Below are 11,626 nucleotides of genomic sequence, written 5' to 3'. Positions count from 1 at the left end.
CAGTTTTGAGAGAAAAGGTCATCAGAGTAGGCTCTACTGTTATTTGTAAATATCAATCTTTTGAGTTTTTATAACTATATTGGCTATAGCATCCTGTTTGACACCACAAATGAATGATGAAAATATTCTGCTTCCTATACAGTAATGGCTTCTTAATACCTATACTTGCTTTTGTCTTCTATGCTATTGTGTGTAAAGTATTTACACTTCTGTGTTTGACATGTAAGCCTTTAACTCTTCCCTGCCTGAAGGGACCTAAATTCAATGGTCCTGTGCTGTGTGTACTTACATCCAAAGTGTAAGGAGTTTGCCGGGTTTGGGCTCTGGGAACCCTGAACACTTAAGCAAACAAATTAGTACCAACTAAGGCCGCAGGAAGACTCTCTGTGTAAGACAGCTGAAGAAGACATTGGTTTCAGCTTGGATTTTGACTCCCAAGGGAGATCAAAGAGATGAATACTGTTAGCAGCTTTGGGAATACAAGGAGCTGCTAGTTCCTGCTACATGCTGAGGAAACAAGAACCGGAGTCGGACAGTACAAAACCTTTATATAACCCCTTTCGTGGGCAATTCCCAATATTTATGTATCAGTGTCGAGTACTTTTGTTATGGTAATAATTATTATTAATATTATTGCTATTGCCTCTACTAGAGTAATATTTGTTTATCTATAGAGATACTTACACAATCCCTTATTACTATTGTTGTGATTATTATCAATATTGCTAAACTAAAATTAGAAAATAGCAAAATTTCCAAGTATGTGCACGTGCATTGGTAGTTACATTTATTATGTGGTAAGCAAAGTTGAGTTTGCAATCAGAACCTTGGGGGTTTTAGTTAAGTACAGAATCTTATTTTAAACTATTAATTGATAATGTGATTTTGTACAATGCAATCGGAGGCATTTAAATATTACTATGTAAATTATGTAAAATAAAGAAATTAGACAAAACTGAATGTTTAAAAGGGAAATACATAAAATTGCACTGCCCTTGTAGATTTATACATTTTATTGTCATGTTAAAAAATTTAAATATTGTGATAGATATATAGGTAGGCAGATAGATGACTAGATAGGCACATATATGGAAAAAAATATGGAAAATATTAGATAGATAGATAGATAGATAGATAGATAGATAGATAGATAAAACTTGCTGTATAATAGATATGAGACTGTTAAAAATATAGATAAAATTATGTTATACTTAGATACTGTAACAGATGTGTGTGAGAGAGAGAGAGATTAAATAGATGATAGATAGATAGATAGATAGATAGATAGATAGATAGATAGATAGATAATAGATAGGAGATAGATAGATAGATAGATAGATAGATAGATAGATAGATAGATGGGAGATAGATACATAGATAATAGATTATACTTAGATACTGTAACAGATGTGCGATAGATAGATAGATAGATAGATAGATAGATAGATAGATAGATAAATAGATAGATAGAGATAAATAGATATATATATAAAAGACAGTTGACAGAGATAGATATATAGATGATAGATAGATAGATAGATAGATTATAGGCAGTTGAGATAGATAGATAGATAGATTAGATAGGTAGATAATAGACAGTTGATAGATAGATAGATAGATAGATAGATAATAGACAGTTGAGATAGATAGAGAGAAAGATAGATAGATAGATAGATAGATGGGAGATAGATACATAGATAATAGATTATACTTAGATACTGTAACAGATGTGCGATAGATAGATAGATAGATAGATAGATAGATAGATAGATAGATAGATAGATAGAGATAAATAGATATATATATAAAAGACAGTTGACAGAGATAGATAGATATATAGATGATAGATAGATAGATAGATAGATAGATAGATAGATTATAGGCAGTTGAGATAGATAGATAGATAGATTAGATAGGTAGATAATAGACAGTTGATAGATAGATAGATAGATAGATAGATAATAGACAGTTGAGATAGATAGAGAGAAAGATAGATAGATAGATAGATAGATAGATAGAAGATAGATAGATAGATAATAGACAGTTGAGATAGATAGAGAGACAAATTAGATAGATAGAGAGATAGATAGATAGATAGATAGATAATAGACAGATGAGATAGATAATAGACAGATTAGATAGATAGATAGACAGATTAGATAGATGATAGATAGATAGGAGATAGATAGATAGATAGATAGATAGATAGATAGATAGATAGAAGATAGATAGATAGATAATAGACAGTTGAGATAGATAGAGAGACAAATTAGATAGATAGAGAGATAGATAGATAGATAGATAATAGACAGATGAGATAGATAATAGACAGATGAGATAGATAGATAGACAGATTAGATAGATGATAGATAGATAGGAGATAGATAGATAGATAGATAATAGACAGTGAAGATAAATAGATAGATAGATAGATAGATAGATAGATAGATAGATAGCAATAGATAAAAATATGAATGTTTATCACACGAGATAGATAGATATTAACATTAATTGTCATTTTAAAAATAAATTTATTAAGTTATTAAGTTATTACAATTTTTTGGGATACTTCTATCTCAAATTCATATAGTATTATTGTGATATTGTTTTATTTTAGCATCAGATAAGGAATTTACAGACATAGGCCTAAGGTATAAGTCTTATTTACCTAATTTACCAATTTTAGCAACACATTGTAGATGGCTTCCATTAGCATAGATTAGTTTGTAGTGCCACATATTGTATTTAAAATGTTACTTTTATATTTGCATTGGACTAATGCCAAATATCATAGGCTTCTTATAGGCTACCCAATCCACTTGTTATACAGTAAAGGGCAAAGCTGGAGAACAGATGGATAATATGACTCCCAAATTCAGCTTGAAGAGTGCAGTGAATGTTTTGCACATAGATATTTAAAGATCATTAAGGATGTGTAAAGGCGAGAAGAAAATCACTTGAACAGATTAACAAAAGTCTGCTAGCATTTCATGCTGTCCAAAGTGAATGCAGCCACTAGGGGGCAGATGACTTTCTGCAACTCACTGCAGTCTACAGTCCAGTGTCCAGTTTTGCCAGGCAGTACTATACTAGTCATTGAAGAGTAGTGGCATATGCCTGATCAGTGAGTAGAAGCACTCTTAAAATTTGTTGTAAATCCCCTCCTACGGGCATTAATAAATCCACAATCCTCGGTTAGTTCTATTATTATTCTGTATCTTTTATCCATATACAATGTCAGGACATTCATAACAGTTAATTTGCTATCACTATCTCTTGACAAATCATGGATGTCACATCACGGCATATACAGTAGATGGTAAACAGTATGGAACCATGGCAGGAATGGCACTGTAGCAGAGCTGCCCCGTAACTATTACATGTCTCTTATAACACAATGGTAAAAAAAATACACCAGTTTTCTGGTGTAAAAAAAAATGCAAATTGTGTACTAGCTGTTTTGGGATTTTGTCAATGCCCTCACCAGAGAATCGGTGTAGGTAAAATTCTTTACCTACAGAAATCCATTGAGAAACTCTTCCCATGGTGCTTACTAAGCGGGGGAGGCTTAGAGTGAGCATGATTTTACGATAATTTATGCTTGAAAGTAGAAGAAAATTGTAAAATGTACTCCAACTCCTAGCAGTGACGATGGGCAGTAACAAGATGCGTCTCATTTATTAGGAGTCCTGCCACTATTTATTATATGGAAGACATTAAAGTGGAGTTATCGCATGAATATGCTGCCCTGTGTAAGGCCTCATTCACACGTCCATGTTTCTGTTTGCAATTGTAAACCCAAAATTGCAGACAAAAATTAGACCCATGCATTTCAGTGGCCTCATTCATAAGTCAGTACGTGTATATGGGGCCGTAATCCGTACCACAATTACAGCACATATCATTATCATTGATGCAGTGAATTGCAGAGCACTACGGATGTACATCCATAGTGCGGTCCACAATTGCAGTAGTTCGCAAATACAGACCACATTGTGGATGCGTGTATGAGGCCTAAGGCTAGAATATTACAGCTACAGGTTCATACTCCCGGTAGCCAAAATAGAACAAAAAATTGTTGTGGCATTTGGCTAATTGGAGCGATAAAATATATACGAGCAGTAGCCTGTCATTCACCATGGGATGGGATGAACACACCAGACTCATACTACGAGTCCACTGTATCTTTAAATCTTATTATGCAGGAGAGCATACAGTGATGGAGCAATATCACAGATCAGCCAGGAAAAAAAAACATAGGTCAGATATATGAAGTCTTGTAGTAAGAGTCCCTTCAATGACCATAGGAACCAAATAGGTCAGCTTTAATTTAACCAGATTTATTAGAGAAATAATGGCTAAGCTGTAATTGGTTATTATGGGCAAAAGAGACATTTGTTTTCTAATAGACAGCTTCATTAATTTCCCCCAGGTTGCTTTGTGTAAAATCCAAAGGATATGGTGATATTCTATACAGGGTTCTAATGCATCCAAATTAAACTCTGTTCACTTCTCATAGGACCTCCATTGGAGGTGCATGTTGGGATAGTCTCCTGAAGTATACCTCCAATGGAAGATGGAAACATATGCCACTGTTCGAGGAAATAGTAGAATACAGCATTTCTGTAATACATTCCGATTGGTACAGAATAACATAGTGTACTATGCTCTTCCATACTGGAAAAAAGATACATGAAGTCATACCGGCCCAGTGTCTAAGGACGCTTTTTTGGTATTCTCCAGGACAATGGAGGTCTATGGGTATGTTCAGCATAAACACAGGAAACCTTCCCGATGCATAAGGCAAACACAGGGCCAAAATGTAAAAGGGACCTATCATATAAGGTACAGGTAGCTAAACTTTATTCTAGCTGTGTGAATCAGAAATACTCAGAAGCCATGCAACTAGACATCTAGTATATTTATAACACTGTAAAATACATTTATATCACAATACTTTTAAAGCATTTGTTTTACATAACAGCAAACACAAACTTTTGTTCTTTAAAGTCACATTTCGCATCTTTTACATGGTACTTGTAAATCACAAGTTGACTACTTGCATAATGAAATGGCCTTCCTTTACGAAGATGGGGAACTACCGTATGTAAGTAAAAATATAAAACTGCAACTTTGCATGTTGAGAAGAGAGGAATGAATTTAGCTGAATGTGAAGGAAATACTTTTATCAGACAAAAGGACGTGTCAGTAATAAATAGGCTCGAATGATTCTGTGGAATCCTCTACACATTAAATAGTATATATACACCTTTAACTAGTTAAGGGAAGGTTAAGTCCATCTCTTTACTAGTGGCATCCATTTTTATCACGGCAATGGTTCTTGTCTGGCAGGCAGGCGTGACATATTACAGGGGATTACTGTTCTCAACCAGTTCCTGAATAGTGCATGTGACCTTCGGCTCTTCGGATGATATACTGTCTACTATTGATGAGAGGCACTGGAGGCTGCAGGAAGCTGAAGACTCGTGAACAGATCCTTCTGTAAAACAAATGCCAGTGACAAATGCTGCAAAAGACAATCATTACAACAGATACGTGAGCTTTCCTGGCCAATCGGTACTACTTGTGCTTCTTAAAGTGCAACCATGGCTTAACTAAGCATACACTAATATATTAACATACTTAAGGCTAATATAGACTAATGCAAGAAATTTAGTTCCCTTCTTGAGTGAGCATAAAAACAGACTTAAGACTTCTGTTAATGGCAGACTGTAGTCTGTAAGTGGACTGAAAGAAATACTAATGCTGAGCATGCAGCCCTGGAAGCCCTGCCTAACTCCTTCAGGACCTGAAAAATTTTCGCTTTTGCGCTCATGCAATACAATGGTAGAATTAATTTTTCCATAAAATATACAGTAAAATCGGAAAATAATTATTTGAACTGTGAAATTGAAAATAAAAACCATTTAAACCATTTTTTTTTTATTGGAGGGGGGAGGGGTTGTATGGTAAAACTGACATGTTATCTATGTTTCTTAAGTGGGTATGATTACAAGGATATGTAAGGTGTATAACTTTTATTTTATTTAATTAAAAAAAATGTAAACCTTTTTAAGATCTAAGTGTTCCTTAAATTTGCTCACTTCTAAGAATGACCATTCTTAAAATGCTTTTATCCTTTGGTCTATGGGGCTGGGGCTGTGTGAGGTGTTTTTTTTCACCATGATCTGTACTGTACTTTCTATCGGTACCTTGATTGCGTATATGTGACTTTTTGGATTTGATGTGACAAAAAAAAATCCTCAGTTAAGCACTTTGGTGTTTTTTCCCTACTTACGCCATTTACAGTGCGAGATCAGGAATTTGATAATTTAATAGTTCAGGTGATTACACACATGTCGATACCAAATATGTTCGTTCATTCTTATAAAAAGGGAAAAGGGAGTTGATTTAAATTTTTATTAGAGGAAGGGATTTTTTATTAATGAAAAAACTTTATTTTATTTTTTTTTTACACAATAATTAGAAGTCCCCCTGGGGGGACTTCTGTATACACAGCACCAATCTGTCATAGAGATGAATTCTGTGTATATAATACAGCACTGATCGATTAGATCACTGCTGTATTACTCTGGTCTGCTGCAGACCAGAACTGTTGATTACTGAGCTGGGATCAGTATCATTCTGATGCTAAAGCCCAGCGGGGCAAGTTGAACGGTTTGCCCCGCCTCAATCGCATGGCAAGGGTGGCGATCCCCCCACTAGACCACCACAGATGCAGTCAAGTGGCTAATTAGCTGGCATGAGCTACTAATAGCTGCCAGAATTACAGCAGTTCAGAGTGGGATTGCCAGGCATCCTCTTTCTGAACTGCCCTACCCGACCCAGGATGTACAGTTACGTTCTGGGTCGTGAAGGGGTTAACATGCGACCCTCATCTTTCTGATAGGTAGCCCTTTAGGGGAAGGCAACATGATGGCTCAGTTATTACCACTGTTGCCTTGTACAGCTGGCATCCTGCATTCAACTCTGACCAAAAACAACATGTGCAAGTAGTCTGTATGTTCTCTCCATGTTTCTGTGGATTTCCTCTGGGTACCCCCAAAACATTTAGCATTTAGATTGTGAGGCAGGGCCAATGTTAGTGATGGCAAGCTTTGTACTGTGCTGAAGATTATGTCAGTGCTATATACATAAATAAATTATTATAAAGTAAAATTTATGTTGTATAGTTGCCTTTGGTACAACTTGTGTGGAGCAGTCCTTGCTTCTGGCAAGATGGTGATTCCAGTGAGAGTACAGAAGTACATGTATTTACCAGGGGGTCTCCATGAGATCACATGACCAAACTGAAGGAAATTATTTCAGGAATTTTTAGATAGAAAGGAACAACTAAATTAGGTAATATTAGCTCAATTATTTATATTGGCAGACTAACTGAATAATGAGTATCAGCTGCTGTATGTTCTGCAGGAAATGGTGTTTTCTTTTCAGTCTTACACAGTGCTCTGTACTGCCACCTCTGTCCAATACAGGAACTTCCCAGAGTAGCAGCAAATTCCCATAGAAAACCTCTCTTGTTCTGGATAGTTCCTGTCTCAGACAGAGGTGGCAGCAGAGAGCACTACTTACATAGTGCTGCCGTCTATGGAATCCCGGACAGATTGTATACACATAGTATCCCTAACGGCACAGCAAAAAACTGACGTGTCAGTTTTCTGTGACCGCTATTTATTTAATGACGGCCACAGAAAACCTGTCAGTGCACACAATGGAGCGTGAGGCTTTGGCGTCTCCTGGCGGCTCCATTGTGTGCAGCAGGGAATTAAGATGCCAGCGTGCACGGATGTGCCCACATCCCAATTCATTAGGAGTGAAGATCATCCAGCCGGTATTGCAGTCACAGAACGGCAGTGGGAACATGGCCATATACTGCAAATCCTGTGTCTAACTATACCTTACATTTTATTTGTGTTACTCTATGATTCATTCATGTAAATCACTGGAGAATTCATATAGTTACCTCCTTTGGGATTCAGTTCTGACATCGTGGAATGATTGGAAATTTTGTGCCAGTCCGTATGACAGCCACTTAAGAAATCTTCTCTGTGTACCTAATATAACGATATATGACAAATCAATATCAAACTATACACAAAAGCTTTCATAAATCTAACATGTACTAAAGGTGCACACAACTCCTGTTAGGCAAATATTATTCAAAACATCTCTCTCAATAGCAAAAATGTTGACGTGTTGCAGAGACATGTCACTATTTCGATCAGTCCGGATCTGTGTGTTCAGATCCCCACTGATCATTAGAAGCAGGAGAACCACTTGGCTGAGTGCTTCACTCCCTGAATCACTGCCTTTTTCTTCTTACCGCAGGAAACAAGCTCCATTGTAAGTTTACACAGCTTGTTGCCTGCACGAGAGAAAAAAAAAAAAAAAACAGCAACTGGGTAGAGAAATGCTTAACTGTGCTCTTTTTCTTACTTATTTTAACCACTGGTTGCGATTTGAACACCTGTCCCTTAACTAAACAAAGCGATTGACATATCAAAAGTTTTAATTTGTGTAAATATGGTAGAGATAAGAGTATGATTTAGGCCCTAAGTTTTCCATCTGTGGTAGATTAACGGTCCACACAGTGTACCATTGATATAATCTGATTCTTTTGAGTAGCAGGCCTTTGATTTGTGAATATTGAATAACACATACTCGTTTCTATAATGTGTATTGCTCTTTCCAGTCTACAGTATGGTTTCAGAGTATCATAATCAAATGTGATAATAAATCATTATTGTTTAAAAGTATAGATAACAACAGAGCAAAATATTTTATATTTGATTGGTCTAGAACTGCTCTATTTCCTTATGTAGCTTACTCAATCACTAAGGCGAATGAAAGGTTCCCATATTTTTCCACCATTTTTTTGCTTTTGGAAGCCGTGCATAAATATGGCAGCGATATAATATGTGTAAAACTGAAGGAAATTTTGCTTGGTGGAAACTTCACAACGCCTCCTTTAAATGTATAATGTTTTGGCTCGTTGTTCTGTCTTCCTTTGCTGTTTCTGTTACAATGGTCAAGCTTGAAATAAGTTTCTGAGACAGCTGCAGCAACAAATTCTTGGCTGAGAAGTGGCAGAGTGTAACACACACTTTTATGACACAACACTGCGTTTCGCTTGTATTTGTCATAAGCCCTTGAGTCTACATTTTTTTGTGTTTTGTGCTAATTCTTTTCGATGTTAGTCATATATATTTTTTTTCTACACTCATTTGTGATCTACTTGTGCTCTGTTTGAAAGTATTGCCATTAAATGCTGTACATAAAGTAGATCACTATTATGTAGCCTGGTTCCTAGTTCTAGGTTCACCATATTGCTCATTATACAGTCATTTTGCTACTTTTATTATAATTTCTACTGTCATCTACATAGACAAACATGTAAAAGACAAACCAAGTAATGGGAACACCAAATACACTCATTTGCTTACATCAGCTTCCTTAGGACTATAAGTGAAGGGCTCATCGGGTTTCTGGGGTTTGTCTTGCTGATCCAGACTTTGAAGGAGGTCTTGTAATCTCTCTATATAGTTTATGGCACTGCGGAGAATTTCGACTTTAGGGAGTCTTTGGTTTGGGTTGGCGACAGTTCTTCTTTTTAAAGCCTCAAAAGCTTCATTAATTTTCTTTAACCTTCTCCTTTCCCGCAAAGTGGCCGCCTTTCTTCTATCCGTTGGCGCTGACTTCCTTTTACATGTCTTACAAGCCCAAATCAAACATTGTCCTGGACAGTGGGGCTGTAGACCAGGTGGAGCTAAAACATGTTCCTCTCCACTGCTGTCACTTCCAGCATCTCCTGGTAATTGATCCTGACAAGGGGATAGTGTCCCTTCACTACCTGGATACAAGGGGGATCCATCTGTCAGTTGTTGAAAGGCTCCATTATCTCCTTCTAAGTAAAAAAAGTAGGAACTTGTTTCAAAAAGGTCCATCATTCTGCTTTGCCCTTGGTTACTGAAGTTCCCTGGTCGAGTGCTAGGCTGAAAACAGCACAGGGCTAAAGGAATTTAATTAGTACAGTGACATAAGTCTGTCTTTATATAGCTCCTGAAACTCTATCCAACTTTTATCTGTCGCAGTGCATCACCCTTCAAAACTGAGTGCAAGAGTCTCCAGGGTGCAGCCCCTCACAGCTCTAACATCTATGGAGATAAAATCCCCTTCAAGGTTAACCTAGTTACAAATGGAAAATTAAATAGCTGTTCTAGGGGATAACCTTAATACCATATAGTTTGAAGAGGGACTTTGCTAAATTGAGGGTCCAAATTCAAACCTTTACTTTACATACTTTATGTGCCTTACCTATGGCAATACCACTAAGATCAGCTAGAGTCCTCATTCCCGCAGAGCTGTCCCACCTCTTTGTCTGCTGCCTTTGTCGATGAAATACTCATATGATGTGCCTCTGATGATTTAACATTGATAATTTACAGCTTTCAGAAATTGCTTCTTGATGTGTAACTTCCAATTACATTTGCCCGCATACTTACTATGTAAGGGTGTGTTCACATTGAGAAAATTTGTCAGAACTCTGTGGCAGGGTTCTCCACCGTTTAAATCCCACCTACCTGATTTTTTAAACGGTGACTCTATGGGAGCGCTCGCGCATCCCCTCTCTGCTCCGCTTTCCACTCAAAGAATTGACATGTCAAGCGCACAAGCCCTCCCATAGACACACTAAGGCAGGTGGGATTCCACAGTGGAGAGCTCAATTTGCTCAGTGTGAACATACCCTTAGAGGCAAAGACAACATTGTGGCCTCTATTTACTCTCTATGTTTCTTTTGGTGCCAAGCCAGCTTTAAAGGCAATCTGCCACCCGGGCACCCAGGGCAGAACCCACCATGCTCCTGGATAAAGGATCATATAATCCTGCCAGTTCCCCTCCTGGTGCCGGTACCACCTAAAAAAAAATCGCCACCAGCTTGTCAATATGCAAATGAGCAGAGATGAGTTTGATGTTATTATAAAATCACTGCACTGCTCTAATCGGCGATTTCTCCGCAACAGGTCAAGCATCCGTACTGGGACTGGCATGAGGGGTTAAGTATATGATCCTTTATCCAGGACTAGAGTGGGTTCTGACCCAGGTGCCAGGGTTACAGATTACCTTTAATCTATAATAAAAGAAATGTATTTAAATTTCTTAACATTACAAAAGAAGGGGGAGGTGAATCATTAAATAAGGAGTTCCACCACAATATAAAAGAGAACAAAGAAAATATTCCCCAATAAACAACAGCACTGGATCGGGAAGACAAAAGGAGAGAGATCAATGTATAATTATTACTTAAATTTGTAGTAGGCTAAGATGAAAGATTATTCTCATATCTACATTGAGGGTTGACTTCTCTACATGTGAGGCAGGGGCGTAACTAGAAATGGCTGGGCCCCATAGCAAACTTTTGATTGGGGCCCCCACCCCCTCAATCGACCACTACGCCATCAACACACTCAGCTCTACACAGGTTCTGTACACCATATAAATTACAGTACAGTTATATTAAGTGACTCACAGGGGACATCTTCTCTGATGGGAGTTGTTTCCTTCATTTTCTTCTTAATCCTTTCTGGGCCATTAGAACTTCTCCGAG

At 37.2% G+C, this 11,626-nt stretch overlaps 1 protein-coding gene across 1 annotated transcript; it reads right to left on the bottom strand.

Moving 5' to 3' along the window:
• Positions 1-2,611: 2,611 nt before the first annotated feature.
• Positions 2,612-10,002, bottom strand: MYF6 (myogenic factor 6). Its single transcript, XM_069955663.1, has 3 exons — positions 9,465-10,002; positions 7,985-8,075; positions 2,612-5,500 (listed from the first exon to the last, which is right to left on the bottom strand). Exons 1-3 carry the CDS (start codon positions 9,966-9,968, stop codon positions 5,367-5,369), a joined length of 729 nt encoding a protein of 242 aa, XP_069811764.1. The 5' UTR covers positions 9,969-10,002; the 3' UTR covers positions 2,612-5,366.
• Between the last annotated feature and the right edge of the window lie 1,624 nt (positions 10,003-11,626).

This window comes from Dendropsophus ebraccatus, chromosome 1, assembly GCF_027789765.1.
Source record: "Dendropsophus ebraccatus isolate aDenEbr1 chromosome 1, aDenEbr1.pat, whole genome shotgun sequence".
Taxonomy (NCBI): Eukaryota; Metazoa; Chordata; class Amphibia; order Anura; family Hylidae; genus Dendropsophus; species Dendropsophus ebraccatus.
The sequence above is the reverse complement of the archived record's forward strand: the minus strand, read 5'-3'. Positions and strand labels throughout refer to the sequence as shown.